General features: G+C 37.9%; 1 protein-coding gene across 3 annotated transcripts in view; it reads right to left on the bottom strand.

The window, feature by feature from the left end:
• ncam2 (neural cell adhesion molecule 2) overlaps positions 1–21,281 on the bottom strand; it is a 214,451-nt gene that overhangs the window by 24,603 nt on the left and 168,567 nt on the right. For all 3 annotated transcript variants that reach the window (XM_017469130.3, XM_017469131.3, XM_017469133.3), the window contains exons 4-13: positions 17,936–18,079; positions 17,417–17,551; positions 13,052–13,169; positions 11,531–11,691; positions 9,229–9,374; positions 4,174–4,324; positions 2,921–3,108; positions 2,617–2,713; positions 710–883; positions 15–134 (exon numbers count right to left, since the gene is read on the bottom strand). In XM_017469130.3, the coding sequence (XP_017324619.1) occupies positions 15–134; positions 710–883; positions 2,617–2,713; positions 2,921–3,108; positions 4,174–4,324; positions 9,229–9,374; positions 11,531–11,691; positions 13,052–13,169; positions 17,417–17,551; positions 17,936–18,079 (1,434 nt within the window). The remainder of the gene's footprint in view (positions 1–14; positions 135–709; positions 884–2,616; positions 2,714–2,920; positions 3,109–4,173; positions 4,325–9,228; positions 9,375–11,530; positions 11,692–13,051; positions 13,170–17,416; positions 17,552–17,935; positions 18,080–21,281) is intronic.

Raw genomic sequence — 21,281 nt, 5'->3', positions numbered from 1 at the left:
TGGAATATACTTACGGATGGGCAATGTCTGAAAGCTCTCTGTGCGACTAAACTCTCCTTGGCCTTTACCATTCACAGCTGCCACTCGGACCTCATAAGTAGTGTTGGGCTCAAGGTTAGTCAGCAGCACTATTGCTGAAAAATGTAAGACAGTGAAGGAGTGAGGGCAGGAGAGAAGTGAGACCGAGAGAAGAGAAAAAGCAAGAGAATGAATTTAACTGACACTTGGGATAAATGTAGATTGCAGTCCTATATCAAAATTCCAGTTGCTTTCCTCAGTCATGACCAAAGTTTGCAAGTCCAATTATTCTTTTGCTCAATCATGCCTCTTTGGCACAACTCTTCTCAGCATTATGGATATTAGCTTTGGGCCTTTCAAGTAGTTGAGGTTGCTTATCTGCCTGTCTGATTTGTCCTTTATGTTCCCGTAAGCCCTTCTGAGTCGTGTGCAGGAAAAATCAATTTGCGATCCAGAAACATTGCAATCTTGGCCAACACTGAGGAAGACTCGCTAACTCAGACCCTCTGTATTTGTGTGTTTGTGGAATCAGTTTATTTATCTCCACAAGTGTAACCGACTTTATCAGAATGTTGGAACTTTGGTAGCACAGTGATATAATAAATAAATTAATATTGTAGCACATCACATATTTAAATACTAGTTACACACTGTACCTAGAGATGATTCTGAGATCAAGAGAGTCACTCACTTTGTGTTCCATGTGACTTGACATCTCTCCAGTCATTTGAACTGATGTCTTTGTATCTGACCAGGTAATGGCCAATAGGAACTCCACCATGAGAGTCTGGCTTCATAAACGTCACTGTAGCTGTACGCTGGGCCACAGAGCTAAGATGCACTGAGTATGGGTTAGATGGAACGTCTGAAACAAACAGCAACAAGGAGAACATAAACAGAAAACCTGATCGTAGGCATATAATGGATTGCATAATCATGACTTCTGGTCAAACAAAACAAAAAAACTTGCTTACAAACAAGAAACATCTTGAATTTTCTTAAAATTTTTGGAATGGTCATATGCACATTAGCATGTCAGCACATATTCCAAACAAACACATATACATCTGTCAGAGGGGGACTCCTAGGTTTTAAAATGGTTTAAAATAATTTGTTGCAGTGTACATTGTGAGTTACATAAAGAAGGGTGACTGAGACAAGGAAAAACCAACATAAAGTGTTTTAGTAAGTTGCTGAGCCACTATGAGCTGCAAGAATAGCTTCAATGTACCTCGGCACAGATAGTAGAAATCTCTGGCACTGCATAGGCACAGAATATTTTAGCCCCAACAGTAAAGTGGTTTTGTTTGCTCACTGAAACCTTGGAATAATAATAATAAAAAAAAAACCTTTCTACCACTGTGAAATCTTCACCATTTAGTTTGTATCATATCCTTTCAAAGTAATCACAATTGTAGTAAACTGTCCCACACACAGAGACAGTGAAAGGTTTCATTCAGGTACGTGTGCCAGTCGCAATCGCCTTTAGGATCTCTCCTTTCATTTTTCCTTGCTGAGCATGAGGGGACATCCTGAGCTGAATTACAAGCACCTACCTCTATCAAGGGAGAGAAAGAAAGAGGAAGAGAGAGAGCGCGAGAGAGCGACAGGGACAAATGATGGAGAAGGAGATAAGTAACAGAATGGTAGGAGAGAAAAATTAAATGGGTGTTAGGAAAAGTAAGAGTTAGTTAGTTTGTGTGTTTCTTATTTAGTGAGGTAGAAGTACAGGGAATAGATACATATGCATTTGACTGGGGACTATAGGCCAATTTCACAAGAAGTGTAAATACACCATTGACATGTACTTCCTCTATGGTTATGGTCAACACGATTTCTATGCTGAGGAAAACAGGAAAGATACTTCATTGCGTCTCTCTCCACCCTGCCACAAATCAGATTCGATGATGTTAGCCGAATGTTTGTGAGTGTTTCTGATTTAGTGTCGTAGAAGTGAGGGGGAGAAATATGTATGCATTTGACTGGGGACTATTATTCAAGAATTCTAATGCTCTGGCTTTTCAGATTCTCTGCTTGTGTGTTGTACCACCGGGGAGAATCTCTGAGAGTTTCTGAGAAAATACACACAGTGCCCTCTGCTTGTTTCCCCTGAAATAGTAAATGTGTGCGTGTATGTGTGTGTGTGTTTTAAATTCACGATGTCTATGAAGTGAATGTAATGAATCATTCCTCCTTATATAGCAATAACATATATTTAAAATCAAATGTGCTTTTAAAGAATTACGAATTGCTGTCTATAAGCTAAATCTATTTAGAGGAAAGAAAGTGGTAGTATAACGAGATGGAAAAGGAGACATGTATAGCACATATTTGCATCTTAATAAATGTGAAGTCTGAAATGTGATAAATGTGTGTGCAAGTCTAAGGAACTGAGGACTACGGTGGCACTTTGACTAATGATGATGATTACAATCAATAGGTAAAGATCAAAACATTTCAAGAGGCATTTCCATAATCACATAACAGAAGCTGTAAGTTCTCCTAAGCATCCCTACAATTAAGAATTGACTAACAAATTCCACTCATAAAACAGAGAGATAGGTACCTCTGGGTTTTGGAGAGGGGCGGTTTACTAACCTGCCTGAGCCAAGATAAACTCCTGGAACCGCATGCCAATGTTGTTTCTGGCTGTGCAGTTGTATCGGCCAAAATCACGGTCTGACATGGGAGTGACCTGGATAAATGAGAGTGGAATAAGAAAAACTGGTGACTCAATTTATCAGAGGCCTGAATGAATTGGATCTGAGCTGTACCTTGAAACAAATGTGCTTTGAGCACAGAAGCAGATAAGGCTAACAGTTTAGACAATCAGAGTTACTGGGTATATCAGTTACCTTCAGTAAATGGTTCAATGTGTACAGATGTGGCTGTGTGTAAGTACCTCCAGTAGGGATTTGCCAGGAGCGCCGTGTACTCGCATGTTGGCCGTGCCTTCAGTAGGGATGGTCAGCTTGTCTCGCCGCCACAGCATAGTGGCCACAGGGTTGGACATCACCTCACAGCTGATGTTTACTGGATTTCCCTCCCATGAGAAAAAGATGGTGTGATTGGTTTGGAACTTGGGTGCATCTGGTAACAAAAAAAAAGCCATTACCTAGTTGAAACATTAAAAAGCCTGGCTAGAGATTAGCATGGAAAACAGAACTGAAATTTAATTCTGAGCAGAAATGGAAATATAAGCTAACAGCTCACTGGCACAGGTAGAACCACTGGAAGAGAGTAACAGACTAAGCTCTGTGACTGTCACAGATGTAAGTGAGTCTGTAGATACACATGTGCTAACCAAAAAGTGCATCTGGGAGCATACTTGCAGCTGGGTATACAGGCACGTGATCAATCTGAATATGTGGCACTGCAATTTACTACAACAACCTGCCCAATCTAGACTCACTGCCCATCATTTTCACATTCTCTGTGTTTTTTGCTATCATTATATCTTTCTCTGCCTTTCCTTTTCTCTGTCTCTCTGGCAGGCATGTACACTCTCTCACTGACACACACGCTTTTTCCATAATAGAGATTGATGCTGTCCCTTGTGTCACTATAGGCAGGTGACTGAATAGGTGAGTTAATGAGTGCTACTGTCGGATTGTTCACTCCATTGAGCCCCATTTAGAAGACATTCCCAGTTCCCGTTAAACCACACACCTCCCAGTGATCTCCCCATATACCAATGTCACCCTGCTGGCTAATCTGTTCTGTACTGTGCCCACAGTAGAGAGGAGATAGATATTCAACATTATCTATGGAGATTTTCTGTCACCTGGGTCATTTTTGAATAGCTAGTAGCAATAATTCAGGACGACGAGACTTGTGTTATAATTTTAAAGATTTTTCACTGATCACCCATAAAACTGATGAAGCCCTTCAGAACGGATGAAGCCCCAGTGATTGGGTAAATGTCTTCAATCCTTCAAATGCATTATAGACTCACTAAAAACACTCCAATTTGAAAAGGGTAGCACATGGTACTTTTTACAACAGCATGGGCTGGAGGAGGGATGGGAATATTTCCCAGATTCTCATATCCTGCTGGTGTGATTAAGAGTTGTCATTTGTGTACATGTGTCTGGCATACACATTTGTGGCAGTGTGTGTTTTGTTGTGGGGTTTCTGTGAGTAATATACACTCACACTCGATATCCAAATACATGCTCTTCTGATGTCCTCCAATTCTGCTGAGAGCTTCACAGTCAAAACGGCCCCAGTCAGACAGGCCCACTCCCACAATGGTCAGCATGGACTCACCATGACGCCCACGCACCTCCACACGCTCGTCTGGACTCTGAAACCACAAACACACGGCCCTTTATATTAGATGAATATTTAACTGAGTTTGAACACTGAATATTGAATACAAAATGGTGTGCAGTATCATAAAAATGGAAAGCAGCATTTAGCCACAGCATCTCTAAATACTCAATTTTAACACAAAAAAAGAGGCTGCTACTCAAAAAAGAGAGTACTACTACCATACATTAATTACCCTGACAAAAAAAGGAAGATGTGGTCAGTTAGATCTAAGAAAAACATTATGTGTGGTTTACATAAAAATATTAAGTTTCTCATCAAAATGTGATTTCATTGCCTATGCTAAACTTAATTTAAACAACTTTCTAATTAATTAGATAGAATTATGCAAAGTGAGCATGATCAGTTCACATAGTATTAACATAAATTAATTACATTAAGAAATCTTGTGGTACTAGTGCAGCGGTAATGTCGCAGTTGCAGAATTCCAGTTCCTGTAACACGGGTTCGATCCTCAGGTGAGAGCGCAGAGTTCAGTTTTATTCAGACAATTGAAAATACATGGTCAAATCATGTTGGATATACGAAAACAAATTATTTTAATGTAACTCAGTTCAATCACGTGGAACTGTACGCATTTGAACTCAGTAATGAAGTACTCCTTTATTTCCATCCAGTCACTTGCCTTGCAGACAGATATAGAATACTTGTTTAACAGGATTAACATTTCAGAATACAATGATTTGTATGCAGGCATACAAATTAGTACATTTGCCTCACACCTCCAGGGTTGGGGGTTCGATTCCCGCTACAGCCCTGTGTGTACGGAGTTTGCATGTTCTCCCCGTGCTGCGGTGGTTTCCTCTGTGCACTCCGGTTTCCTCCCCTAGTCCAAAGACATTCATAGTAGGCAGATTGGCATGTCCAAAGTGTCCATCTGTATGAATGGGTGTGTGAATGTGTATGTGATTGTGCCCTGCAATGGACTGGCACCCCGTCTAGGGTGTACCCCGCCTTATGCCCCATGCTCCCTGTGATAGGCTCCAGGTTCCCCACAACCTAGTAGGATAAGCGATATAGAAAATGGATGGATGGTTGGTATGCAGTATGTGGGTATTTTAAAAAAATCTGTTTAATCTAATTTATTATCCTTTATCTTTAAAAAATCTCCTTTACACTTAAATGTGAAGGTAAAAGTATGTCTGTTTGATTGAGATAGTGAAAAAACAGAGCAGAGGAGGTGGAATGAGACAGAACATAATGGAAAGGCCACAAATATAGAGAAAGGCCGAGTAAGCACTAGGTGAGAAAGAGTAAAGGCAAAATAACTGACACTCAGAGGGAACATGTAAGTAGTCTGATAAAATACCATTTCGACTCCCTTTTAATATCATATGAAGAATCAGAGTTTACCAGTTGAGGGAAACTAATCTTGTGGTCTGTTTTGGGGAACACTAATCGAGATTAATCACTTCAAACCCCTTACATTTTTAACTTACAATACCAGCTAACATTTTATATTCAAACGAATATTTTCACACAAACAGGTACATATACACACACACTAGGTACACTTCAAGTTAACATTATTTCGTTCTTACTTCTGTAACACATTTATAATGCATATATCATGCTTATGTCATGTCACTGTAAATCCATGGTAACGGCAAACATAAATAACTTGTCTTTCAGCATTAACTTTTACAACTAACATATCTTACTTCATAATAAATGTATTATCCATTTGGTTAGCGGGCCCAGCTCGGTTTCATCCCAGCAACAGTTTGATTAGCACGTTTTGTGTTCTTTGACTACATTTTGAAATACATGATGAAATAAAATAAAAATGCAATAAATAAATAAATAACATAACATAATAAATAACCTTTTAAATAACATGAAAAAAAAATAAGCATGGTTGACAGAGTAGCAGAGTATGTTTTCGTATTATTTTTTCATTCGAGTACATTGTTCTAATAAGCTTTGAAAATAATAATAACATGAAATCAGTCACTGCTGATTTTTTATTTGACAAAATAACAAAAATAATATATTAATGTTAAACTTTTATTACTATTAATTTATTCTGTTATTTGATCTTCCCCTCATTTTGAAAAACTTTGCGCCACCTGGTGGTGAATTTGCGAATGATTTTCACGTGATAATATTGACAATAAGTCTTTATTGATCACATAACCATTACAGCATAGTGAAATTCTTTTCCAACATGTCAAGAAGGTGGGGTCAGAGCACAGGGTCAGCCATGATACAGCACCCCTGGAGCAGATAGGGTCAAGGGCCTTGCTCAAGGGTCCAACAGTGGCACCTTGGCAGTGCTGGGGCTTGAACCCCCGACATTCCATTCAGTAAACCCTTAACTGCAAAACCACCACTAACTGGTTTGTATTTACCGCCTTGGCCTTTCGGTGGTACACGCAACAGTAATAGACATTCTGGTTGACTGTAGTTTTTACATTTATTTATTGAGCAAAATTATCCTAAATATCTTTGTTGGAAAATGTATGTACACCTCTAGGAGTATGATTTAATTTAAAGGGGTAATTGAAGTCAGGTGTTTCAATCAAGAGAATGGCAATGAGGTGTGAATTTAACAGGTCCTCCCATGTTTCAAGAACATAAACTTGGGACTTCACTATCAAAGGCTGTGTTCACCACACATTATGGAAGTGTGCCATGCCCCAATCAAAGGAGATCCCTGATGACCTCAGAAAAAGAGTTCTTGATGCTCACCAGGCAGGAAAAGGTTACAAAACAATAAGAGTTTTGCCTCTACCAATCCACTGTTAGGCAGATGATATACAAATGGAAGAACTTCAGCACCACAGTTACTCTCCTAAAGAGTGGTCATTCAGCAAAAATTACTCCAAGGGTGCAATGAATGATATTACGGGAAGCCAGAAAGAATCCCAGGTTAACATCTAAGGACCTACAGCTACTCTTGTATTGCCTCAATGCAAGAGTTAATATCAGTGTTCGTGAGTCCACCATCACACAAACACTGAACAAGCAAAAACCAAACACTGCATTCCAACATAAGATCCTCATCCCAACCATGAAGCATGGGGGTGGAAGTATCTTGGTTTGGGGCTGCTTTGCTGCTTTGGGTCCAGGATGGCTTGCCATTATTGATGGACCTATGCATTCTGGATTATACCAGCAAATTCTCCAGGGGAATGTCAGACTATCTGTCCATGCACTGAAGCCTAACCATAAGTGCAGCAAGATCATTTTAGATAGTTTTGTTCAACAAATAAATATAAAAACTACAACGTGTTTGCATCATTTGTTTAATTGGGTTCTCTTTATCTAGTGTTATGACTTAGATGAAGATCTGATCACAACAGGACAAATGTATGCAGAAATACAGAAAATTGTAAAGAGTTCAAACGGCACTATAAGTATACAGCATATTGCTGCTTAATAAGCAGAATTTTGTACTTAGCACATCTAAAAATGAGTTTGCTAAGCTTCAGATGGGTAAGAACACGAACGTATTTAAACATTAATTAAATCTTGAGGTCAAGTCAAAAAGTTTGAGCCAGTGAGGTGATTTAAGTGATTGTGCAGGATGTTCCCTCATTCTTAGGACAGTGGGAATGTTATTCCTAACTCATACATTTGTAATACAGTTCTTTCATAAGTTCTAACAGTATAGTGCAAAAGAGCCCTATAGCAATCCAGGCTACTTTACACAAAAGCATTTGCAAGCTTTTAAATGTCACAGAGATATTACTGTTACTCTACCATTTTTTAGCCATGTATTATGGGTTATATTTGGTGATACAACTTGTACATGGTGGTGTTTTGTTTGATTAGAGAGAATGAGTTATTTTGTTCATTATGAGAGGTTACATAGAGAGAGCAGCTTTCTGTCACTCACACCTTTTAATATATGTTATTTTGTGCTTACATAATGTATTAAAGCTCTCAATCATTTCAGTCACACTTGAGCACCTTTCATATGTGTGTTACAAAAAATGTCAGTTTGCGTCACTACTAAACACTGGTAAAATGAAAGACCATTCACATAAGTGTTTAGGCCTTGAACACCTGAATTAGGAAGAGGGCAGTGCATCATTATAGTAGTTCTCCTCTCCTAACTGGACTATTTCTACACAGTGAATTCTGCTATACTAATACTGAGTAATTGGAGGTACCTTCTTCTTTGCTACACATCCCTCCTTGCTTACTCTTTACCTTTCCCATCAGACAGGACATTTAAATTGCTTGCTGAGCAGTCGTGGCTAGATTAAGCATGGTGGCAATGTCTTTCATAAAGCTCCTGTCAAAGACCCACAGACTGCTTCACCGAAGAGCAACTCCATTTACCTCCATTGTTGCTGCCTAACAACTGTGCTTTTATAGTATTCTAATGCTCTTTGACAGCTCCTCTTCTTTTCATGTTACCGGACTGGGTGTCCCTGTTGAATTAACTATTGTGCAGCAAGCATTTTTATTCAGTACAGGCTCAGAACATGGAGGAAGACACTGAAGTTTATCTCACAGACGCGCCATGTGGCACTGGTGGCTTCATAAAGGCATGCCAGCTTCTGAGCAGCTCTGACCATGGTTGGTGCATTTCAAATACTGAAGCTCACACAGCAGACAATGAGTGGATCAATTAATTGCCATACTTTTTTCATAGAATTGAAAGATACAAAACGTGTCGAACATTGGAGAGCTATATTTAAATATGCACAGACAGTGGGTGGGTACACAGCAAACATATTCTGGTGCAATGAATACATCATGATTACTCATGTTTGTATTTCACATATTTATATCAGGATAGCTTACATCAGTTTTTTGGTGGTCTCGTAGTTCTCATCATAGAAACACATCACATTACAGTGCTTATTCAAAACTAATTACTGCTTACCAAGTGGCAAGTCCAGCTGTACCTGTCTAGAGTTGTACCTTTTGTCCATAAGAGAAGCTCTGTCCATCACTGGCTCTCCTCCAGGAGATCTCGGGCAGGGGTTCACCTTCAGCTTTACAGGAGATCATAGCAGCACTGCCCTCCACAGCTGTCACATTCCTCAGCTTAGTTATGTGTGGCTGAACTGTAAGCAGAGTTATTTACACAAGAATGAGCCGTCAAAATGTTATAAAACATACGTATGATACTACCAAAATATAGACTGTTGGGGTGTCAACTGGAATGCAGGCACACAAGCACACAAGCACAATTACTTATCCTTATTTTATATATTTTGAGATAATTTGCTTTTTTGTTCAGGATTGATAAGCCTTTGAGTAACACCTTCGTGCTCCAGGTGAAATAGTGTAATAAATAAATAAACAAATAAACTGCACTCCTGTGCTTACTTCAATAAATATACATAAGAGTTTTTGTTTCACAGGTCACATATGAATATTATAAACCAACAGATTTAGATCGGTGACCCCTGACAGTGCATCACTGCATACAAACAGTCTTACTGAGCAGTTCTGTGTTTAATATATCTCCTGACATGTTCAAAATGAATTACCCAAACAAAGCAATCCTGCTATTGAGATTGCAAAGGTAAATCACTGAAACTATGTATGTTTGCAATTTAGACTTGGTTCATTAGTGTACAAAACTAGTTACATGATGAGATGCGCTCATTTGATACTTGTATATTTCAGGTTCTGTGAGACTAGATAGATAGAGCATGTCCAGAGAATTGAAACCGAAGACTTTGACATGGACTTTATTGGAATGAAAAATAGGTCTTATTAGTATGGAGAAGTAAGACAGATTTGGTAAGTTAAAACTACATTTCCCATCATCCTTTGCAAACTAACCTCCCATGGAATAACTAGGCATCATTGAAATGAACTCTCTGAAGAATGCCCTTTGCTTGCACAGAAAGGATTCTGATGACTACAGAATAAATCTCCATACATTTACATGAGCTGACAAGGTGCTATCTGAATAATCTGAGTGGATGCTGGCAGCTTTATGAAAATCTAAATTGAAACTCTTGGCCATAAAGAGTGTGTCACACATTTTCTTAAATTATTTTATGAACCTGTTTATGGAAGGAATACTGGAGGGCTGGACGTGGGAGGCTGATGGCAAAAAAGAAGAAAAAAAGTCACATCCCTTTTTTTTAACATCAGAATATTCTCTTCTGTATAAATTCTCTGGACCCATAGAAGTTCATTGCCCACATTATGTTATATACACATATATGCATGTGTTATATTACACATTTAAGTGCACAATCAGATGTACAACCATGTGTACCAGCCAAACATAAGCTCTGCCGGAGCCTAATTTGAATGTAAATTGGCACTATGTTGAGTGTAAAAAACTACCAAAAAAATTATGTGTTGCACCAAGTGAAACAGTTTCAATGTAGCACCAACCCCCTAGTAGGTACAACATACACCGTAAATAAAGCTAGTGATTCTTTTCAAACAATTTAAACAATGCTGCCATGCGCAGAGTAAGAAGCGCAGGGAGGTCTATAAATCCATTTTGTTTTTTGTATTTCCTTCATATAGATAGTTATAGGATATTACACTGGACATAGAAAACTCACAGAAATACAGTTTCTTTAATGGAACCTGTAAACAAAAGGGATTAAGACTATTTTTATTTCAGCCAGTGTAGCGGGCTTTTCCCTCAGGCAGCCAAATGTCATCAAACAGAGATACTGACATAATATTTTAAAGTTGACTATAAATGTAATACTACATTGTTGTTTGTTGTATTCAGATGTGGATTAAGTTTGTATAGTGTATATTAAACTAAAAAAAAGATAGACAGTAATATCATGTATTGATCATGTAGTATTTCCTGTTTAATATTTAATATTTCCTGTCACATTGTTTCTGATTGGCTGGTAGAGGTGAAATATGTCACTCTGTGCGACACAATTTTGATCTATGATCACTATATGTACCAGTAATTATGATGTACCTTAATTGTCAGTGGTGAAATTGAAATCCAGCACCACTGAAACTAACCACTCTCAACAGTTGTTTTTTTACATATCCTGACTTATGATGGTGCTTATGCTCAGCTTGCCCCTGATATGAAAGATCAAACTGACATTTAACTAATGTGATGTTTTTCAACCAAATGTCTTTTTATTCTTTCAAATGTAAATTTATGCAGCTTTATATATATTTACAAATGCTTGAGCGCTTATATTAATCTACTGATAAATGATCTCATTATAAAAAATAAACTCTCTTAGCAGATACATGAGTTACGAATCCTCACCAAATACTTTGAGAAAAATCTCCCGTTGCACATCGCCAGCCTTGTTGGAGGCCTTGCAGGTGTAGGAGCCACCATCGTCCTGCTTAATGTTGCGAATAGTGAGTGTTGTGCCGCGGCCTCGCATTGCATACTGCTCTGACTCCTGGAGTTCAACTCCCTTCCTACCAGACATAACATGACAAACACGTCTCAGCCTGTTACAAACATTACCGCTCAAAATGCAAAAGCACAAACAAAAACATAACTGAAAAGAAATATAAAGCTGCAAGGATACAAAATAAGTAGCGCAAGTAAAAACATAGAAAAACACAGACAAAACAAACTATGTTACAAAATATCACAGTTACATTCAGTCATTTCTCTGCACACTGGAAAAAATAAACATATAACTCAAGCGCTACAAATAAAGGTGTGTAGTGGCAATTAAGAAGTTGAGTAATTCAATATTTTTAGAGGAGATCATGGCAGGAGCTTAGACTGTGATAATGCTTGGTGTGGATTGAGTGGAAATGTAATCTGTTTAAATCAGAGGGGCATATGTGTCAACAGAAAATTAACAAAAAAAAACAAAATACTGTGAAAATACAGAGTCATGCATAATAGACACATTGGTCATGTGTGCTAACAGTGCTGCTATAGGACTGGATGATACTGCATTGTGAGTGGTATGATATATGACTGAACTAGTCTTGATCAGATATAGATAGGCAGTCACATATACTAATTAGTAGTTATATTTCATCCTGTTTTAGAAATTTCAAGAATGACATATATAAGGTCATATCTGAGGGATTATGGTGAAACAGTGCAGTCATGATACTAACATGGCTTGAACAATCAAATCAAACAGCATAACAAAAACAAATTACTCACTCTTTATTCAACTCCCATTTATAAGCAAAAATAAATAAAAAATTGCAACTTGAAATACAATTAAAGTGCAAGTTTTAGCAGGCGTACTTCAATTGGCAGTGTATTCTCAGTGTCTCCTTTAGTGTTTGGTTAGACTCATTCATAAAAGGTCAGCATGGACTCATCTCCTTCTCTTGCCAATCTCAGTAGAGGTAATTACAGTGATTGAAGGCCTGTAATCAACATGTAGGGTCACCTGTCACTCATAGAGTTTGTCACACATTAGAGGTGAAAAGTGTCCACTCAAAATCAAAATGTGTAATTATGGACCTTTTCCTGCGACTCCTCAATTCTTTTCTGAGACTTCCTGTCTGAGAGAAAAATGTTTAAATGCAGAAAACCTTTTGGTGGAAATCCATCTGTTTCATTTTGGACTGGAAAGAAGAGTGAAATGTTCATTTCTTGGTTCGTTTTCACTAGTTACTAGTTCACTAGTTGGTTAGTTGTCTATTTTATAGGCCACAAACCTAAAATCCTGATGAATAAGGTGAATTTGTGAATTTGAACTTGTTTACTGCTAATCGTTACTGTTTGCTGATTGTAATGAATATGATTTACAGGGTGTTGGATGAAATAACTTGGTGTGCGTCATGATGCAGTGTATTATACCTGTGCCAGGTAACATTAGGTTCAGGAGAGCCATAAGCCCTGCATGTGAATGTCACAGATTCACCGTAGTCAGCTGTTGCATTGAAGGATTGCTGTGGTACAGACAAGACTGGTGGAACTGTTGGGGAAAGAATACACTTTGCTGTTATTCCTGAATAACTTACTAACTATTATGATTGTATGATGTTTTGTTGTTGTATTTTTTTTTGTAAATTGTAACTGTACAGTGTCCTTGGATACCATGAAAGGCACTTAGAAATACAATGTTATCGTTGTTATTATTATTTTATTATTATAAAACCTCCTGTGGTTCCTCCGAGTAAAATTATAATTCCTAGCAAGCCACTTTTGAGTTGACACCCAGATACACATGTAAAACAGCTGCTTACTCACAAGTCATCATATTCCCTGCATGCATTACCAGCCTTGACGTGACTGCACTTTGAAATAACACTGACAGAATAAATAAACAAAAGCACTTTCCGGCTTTAAATCAATATTTCCTATCCAGTTCAGTTTATTATATTGTGAAAGGTTAATGAGGAGAACAAAAAGTCAAGTGGTTGGTCAGCCAGATGACCTAAGAGAATCTACATCGACATTCTGATAAATTAGCTACATGTTCATTTATTCACAGTGATCTGTGCATAAGCAATTCTTACAATGACTTTAGATTTCTTTTCTTTTGATCAACATTTACACATCTCAACACTTGCTTAAAATAATGTAACTATTTTTTTTATTCCATGAGATTATTACTTATTAAAGGTACACTATATTGGCAAAATTATGTGGACACCTGACCAATACCCATACTGTATGTGCTGTTGAACATACCATTATAGATTTAGTCCTCCTTTGCTGTTATCAGAGCCTCCACTCTTCTGGGAAGGCTTTCCACTAGATTTTGGAATGTGGCTATGAGAATTTTTGCTTATTCAGCCACAAGAGTGCAAGAGTTTGGGCACTGATGTCAGGCAAGGAGGCCTGGTGTGCAGCAATTCCAATTCATTGGTGTTCAGTGGGGTTGAGGCCAGGGTTTTGTGCAGGCAACTTGAGTTCTTCCACACTCACCTTCGTAAAACCATGTCTTTATGGACCTCGTTTTGTGTGGGAAAAATGTTTAGGCACCTTAGTTTCAGTGAAAGGAAATCTTAATGCTACAGCATACAAAGACACTTTTTGGCAACAGTTTGGGGAAGAACCACACACGGGTGTGATGGTCGGGTGTCCACATACATTTGACCATATAGAGTAATAATATATGGGGGCTTGACATTTGTGCAGAGGAAAAATGCAATGTATAACAACCACATAACTGTAAAAATAGTTTAAATCTGTCCTAACTTGTATTTCAGTAGAACACTTATATTTTCTTAGTAAAGTAAAATTTTCAGCCCATTCATTTATTTGACAATATACATACTTACCTGCTTTGTTTCCTTACTCCAGCTGTTTTGGACTGATCAATGGATGGGACTCTGCCATCTAAAATGGGTGTCATTTTGAATTATGCTCCATTTAAGGCATACAATAATTTAATGGCGTATGAGCTAGGGTAAAAAGATTAAATTAAGGGGATGTTTTATTCATGGTCAGTTTCAGGCTGGCTTGGCAGCATATTAGATCAACTAAAACATCGCTCTCCCTCTCTATTAGACACCATAAATGCACACACTATTTGTTAAACAGAACACACATAATGGGTCATTCTTTAGAAATGTCCAAACTACTGACGGTCTGGTTCCAATTAATTCACCAATCTTCCTGCAGTTATTATGTGATAGAGAATGCAATCAGTTGGTGATGTATGATTGTGGGGGGGAAGTTTCGAAGGAAATTGTGGGAGGTAGGCCACAGGATGATAAGAAGTATTTCTGTGACAGGGCTCTTTGAAAGAGCAGTGATTGCAGATTAGCTGACTGCAATGGAGGCTGTGATGGGGGACGTCACATTATTCCTCTTATAATCAAATCTGTCTTCTCAGGAGAACAAACACTGCACACTGCTTTGGTTCTGTGCTTGTATACTGTTTATGTCACCCCACTTCAATATTAATAGACTACTGCACTAAATGTAAATCAGGCAGTTGATATTCCATTACACACACACGCATGCACACACACACACACACACACACACACACACACACACACACACACACAGATGTTTTAACATAATACAAACTATACAGCGATATAGTTATATATGAACAATACAGCAATATGCCCTTACAGACATGAGGAATTAGTGAAATGTTATGTGCTAGAGGGTCACACTGGTTAGCATCAACAAAAAAATATATCTGAAGACAGAAAACACATCTGGTGTGAAGAAAATGGTCTATTTCTTTTTTACTTGCATAAAATTTTAATTGTAATAACTATAAGAATCTATTCAAATCCACTATATTTTACATCATAATATACATAGCGTGTGTATTCTGTACTTGCAGAGCAATAGTTTTTGTACAATAATAATTCTCAAGTCAATTAGTTATCTGAAACCTTGGCCACACATTCCATTCCCATTTACTCGTTTTTGCCTGTGTGCTACACTGATATTGGTAGCTTTGACTGCCTGCCTCCCCTTTTTAAAAAAATTATTATTCCTTTTATTTTTTTTTTTTGTACAAAATTATGTTTTTTATAATGATGACATTCAAAATACAAACTATCCCATGTTTTTGCATTTGTGATACTACCATAAATATACTGATATTAAAAATCACTATGAGCTACCAAGAGACAGAATACACTTTTGGTGCATCAGTTTTTTATTCCATCAGTAATCTGATTATTATTGCTGTGCCATGAATGTGAAATCTGTAAGTCAACTTTAATTGTATATCATGCTGAAAATGCCATTGCACTGCACACACATTTTTAAAGATAATAAAATAAACAGACTTAATTGGATATCCTTGCAGCATGTCTAAACACAACTGAATACACACCTGTCTTAATTTCGATCCTTAAAAACAGAAACTTTATTGTTATCAGTGTTCATTTGTTGCATTTCAGATCATAGAGAGTGAAGGACCATGGCAACCACAGCCTTTGTTTTGGACCATAAAAATTCAACCATTTAGAAGGTCTAAGGAAAACTAACATGTCTAAGTACTAAAATATTGACTTAGAATTTTTAATAGTTTCTTACTGTATAATGTTATATGTAGCATAGGCACACATAGGCACAGATAGGAAATGCTGAGACATGTAAATAAACACACTATACACTTGGTTTGGTAGTCAAGCATAGAAACAAAGTCTAACCAGATTATCATTGACTTTCTTGCCGATCCATAGCCATTTTCCAAAGGTTATAATCTAATTTAACTTATTTCCAGATTAAGGGACCCAACTGGAACAACACTGCTAATATGAGACATAATTGGGTATAAAGACTTCAAACCAGGCCTATGAAGCATCTGGCTGAAGCTTAAAACCACCCAGCAAGTCTGGACATTTAGCACTGACCAGCATGCCATAAAAACTGGTCATTTTACAGTTCTGTCTTTAGTTTTTTTTTTTTTTAATATAAGGGGAAAAACCCAAACTTTAAATTTATTTGACATATATTGAACAAAGAAACAAAGAGGGAATAGTCTTTGTGTTTTTTGTGAGTATATTTTTTATGTCTCAAACTGATTCAAATTGAAAACCAGACGCTAATATGTTTATACGGAGTTCAGTGGTGGTGTTGTGTGTGTGCTTGCTTCATTTGTTTTAGGTTAGCCTCTGATGTGTGTTGTCATGTCTGCCAGATTATCAGCCACACCTCATTGAGCAACCTTATTAGATCAGTGGGAGAGATTTCAGCAGGGTGCTATAGAGACTCTGGCCTATGTTCACCCTCATCAAATCAGACATAAAATATCATGGTTAATCTCTCCATATCATCGCTGCTCATCTTCAGCCAAAACTTATCATTATCATGATGTCTAATAGCTTGGAGGCTCTATACAGATCTTCTATACAGGGCAATTTTAATAGAGGAAAGAAAAATCAGAACTGAGTAACTGATTTAAGCATTGATTTCAGGGACATTGTGCATTGAATCATTCATCTGAAATTAAAATTATATTTACAATGTTTTTAACCACTTTCAAGAAGGAATTGTACATCTGTCCACTGTACTGTACATAGGGTGCAGGGTATGCCCATTGTTCAAAAAAAGTACTGAATATAGCAAACACCAAGACTGACACTTTAACATGGTCTGAAAGAAAACTACATTTGTTTGCTTTTTGTACTCTAGGCACACCTAAAACTATTACTTTAGCTGATTCTCTTCTGCCAGGCATCACTATGAGCTTTCACTGCACACCCATTATAGCATTTTGTCTATAATGGAAAAACTCACCATTGACAACCAGGATGATATCTCTGAAGTCAATCTCACCCCTGGCCTCCACTCTGGCTTCGCAGCGGAACACACCCTCATCTGCTTTAGTCACTCTCTGAACTTGTAGGTTGTTGTTTGGTAGGAGCTGAAACTCTGAAAAGGAAGGCATGGCAAATTAATTTTAAAAAAATACTAATTAAAAGATCAAAAGAGCTATATTTACAGCTGAGAATGGCATTTGATTACACTATAGTCATGTCAAAGGCACAATTTCTAAAACCACATGATAAAACATTCCATCAATCCCCTTTAATTTTACAATCTAAAAATAGGCTGCTTTGAATTTGGAGTCAGTCCTAATAGCAGAATAATAAAACTTGTCTTGAGTCTTGATTTCTGTCTTTTTTTCTATAATACACTACTTTTTGAACTTTGAAAACTTAATTATTCCACTGCAGAAATTGCTTTCCTCTAAAAAGTTCTTTTTCCCAGCTGCTGTAAAAGGCACTCATGGCAAACCGTTAAACAGCGACTCACTGTCAGTGTCTTCAGTGATCTCCATATTGTTGTAATACCATGCGACCACAGGCACAGGGGAGCTGGTGACATCACACACCACCTCCGCTACATCGCCCTGCCGGAACTCCTGAGGTGATGGTACCTCCCTGAATGTTAGTTTTTCTGGGAGGAAAGGACAGCACAGACCACTATGTCATAGGAATAATATATGACATTCTAACAGAAAAAAATGTGCTCTTTTACTGCAAAGAGTGACAAATGGTTAAATGTGTTGGACTGCTGGGGTGTGTGGGGAGTATCTATGCTACTCCTTTCACACATGTACAGGGTGCTACCCCATCCATATCATATTAACTTTGTCCATATAAAATGAAAGATGATGATTGTTGACATCAGGAGGACATGTGGTGATCACTCTCCACTGCACATCAAAAGCGAAAAGGTAAAGAGAGTAAAAAGCTATACACAAATACCTTGGTGTTCACATAACGGATGACCCAACCTGGACCCTCAATCCATCTGTTTATCTAAAAAGAAGAAAGTCCTAAGCATCCTCACTTTCTGTAAAGGAGCAAAACTCCCTACTTCCATCCTCACCACCTTTTACAGATAGACAATAATAAGCATCCTGACCAGTTGGCTCACTGTTTGGTATGGCAACTTCAGCATATCAGACTACAAGACCCTACAGCAGATTGGACAGCTGAGAAGATTATTATCATCTCTATTCCCACCACTGAGACCTTCTATCACATGTGCTGGATCTGCAAGGCCACGAGGCCACTCACACACCTCTCATGAACTGTTCACCCTGCTGCCATCTGGCATACGGTATGGGCGAATCTGTGCCACCACCACTAGACTCTGCAACAGCTTCGTCCCTGAGGAGATCAGGCACACTTCTGCCCCCCCAACACTCAACTGGATTATTCAAGACCCTTCCCAATACACACCCTTGAATGTTCACACAACCAGTTGATGATCACTGCACTCCTGCACATTACAAGTATACATCTGCACTATATTTGTGTATTTATTGTACATTACTTGTAGTCCTATGTACCATGCTCTTGTATTATTGCGCCATCGTTCCTAAGAAACATTACCATCCAGTGTATACAAGTTACAGTATATAGAGGGTTGACTTGATCTTATTCGAGGAACACTGGATGTCGGGTGGAAATACAGCCTGGATGAGACACCAGTAGGACACCAGCTAAAACATTTCATCTTAATGAGTTCATCAAAAGAAGCATGCTGGGTCTTTCATATCTGAACAATCCCTGACTTTGATCCATATTAATAAATAAATAATAATACAAATATGAGCAGGAGACATGTCTTCTTCTGCTGTTGGAATAGTTCCAGCAAAGATGACTGAGTCTAGTTAGCACTTTGTCTATGATTATTCACAGTTACACAAGTGAGAATTAGTTGAGATATTCCATTAAATCAGTTTTTCACACACTATCAAGTGGAGCACTCAGTTTGCGTGGGAAACCGTAGCACATAGCAGCGTCTCTCCCTCAGAAAAAAGAAATGTTTAAAGAGAATGAAAAACTTCATCAGTCCCACGTCAGAACATCAGCTCTGAGTATTGATCTGTGAATCACGCCTGTTTACACATTTTGGCTGCTCAAAATATATCTTACTGAAAAGCTCTCAGTAACTGCCAAGCCTGCTACAAAATCAAAAACACAGAAATGAAAGAGGAACTTACACATTATTTCTGGAGGTTTCATAGGAACCTATTCATTATATGCAGTAAAGATGAACACAATCACCTAAAATAAAGAATCTTTAACATGATGACTTTATCTTCCCTTCTAAGATCTTCTGTGACTTTCCGTTTAGCATATTTATTTTACAATACCTTTAAATCAATTTTTTTTGTCTCTTGAACTAAAACTTTTCCTATTTTCTTCATATCTTGCACATTTCTTGCATTATCCCTGTTTTTATTTCTCTTTACCTACATTTACCTTGAATTTACCATCAATTTCATACAAATGTAAATGAAAATTGAGCTGGATAACAGTCATCTTGCTTAAAGTATTCTGTAGCCACTGAGAAAATGTCATTCTGCCATGGCTTCCATGTAATGACACCTCATTTCAGTCCCATTTCTTCAGTGTCATTTCTCTCCCCTTCCTTGTCTCTTTTTTCTCTTTGTTTCATTTATCCTTTCTCACTCCCTGCACTTGTCATGTGCCTCAGTTGTCTCATTTCTGGAAGAATTAAATTTAGGTTTACACCAACCGCTTTGTCAAACATCATCATATGAAATGCATTCATATAGGTCTGATTGGGAAGCTGTTTTTTTAATGGCTTTGGATGACAACTATTCATTATGAAAACAGTTCCTTCAAAAGAAAGCTTAAAAGGGTTGCATTTAGTGGAGGAATCATACATAACATACACGCATATTTCTGCCAATTACAACACCTGTACACCTGCACATTTATGCAATTATCAGACAATCATGTGGCAGCAGCACAATGCATAAAATCATCCAGTCAAAAAATCAGCTTGAGGTGAATCAGCTAAAACAACAACAGAAGACCACATAAGGTTCCACTCCTGTCAGCCAAGAACAGGTGTTGTCCAAACCCCTAATATTCAACTGTACAATTTAGGTCAGTGTGTGCCCATGGCATTATGAAAAAAAAATACCTGGTTGCATAAGTTGCATAAGTGTTCATACCCTTTTATAACTGTATTCTTCGCATGTCTGGGCTATGGGGTATTGTGGCTAGATATAAGCACTTCCTCACAAAAAATATCCAAACCCAACTAAATCATCCCAAACCATGGGGCCAAATGTGTTATGGTCTGATGAAACCAATTCCAAAGGTACAAAAAAGGACACCACCAAAAGAACAGCATACCCAAGATGAAGCATTGGTGTCAGTATCATGCTTTAGGTTTGCTTTTCTTCAGCTGGAACTGGGGCTTTAATCAGGGTGGAGGCAATAATGAATAGCTCCAAATACCAGTCAATTTTGACGCAAAACCTTAAGGCTTCTGCTAAAATGCTTAAGATGAAGAGGAATTTCACATTTCAGCATGACAATGACCTGAAGCACACCTCCAAATGAACAAATGAATGGCTTCATCAAAACAAGATCAAGGTTACGGAATGGCCCAGCTAGAGTAAGGATATAAAGCAAATCGAAAATCTGTGGGGTGACATGAAGAGGGCTGTGCACAGGAGATGCCCAGACAGTCTGACAAAGTTAGAATGCTTTTACAAGGAATAATGGCAAAATATTGCTATGTCAAGATGTGCCAAACTTATAGACTCTACCCAAAAAGATTGAATGTCATGATAAAATCTAAAGGTGATTCAACTAAGTATTAGTTT

Source organism: Ictalurus punctatus, chromosome 6 (assembly GCF_001660625.3).
Source record: "Ictalurus punctatus breed USDA103 chromosome 6, Coco_2.0, whole genome shotgun sequence".
In the NCBI taxonomy this organism is placed as follows: Eukaryota; Metazoa; Chordata; class Actinopteri; order Siluriformes; family Ictaluridae; genus Ictalurus; species Ictalurus punctatus.
This window is presented reverse-complemented; position numbering and strand designations above follow the sequence as displayed.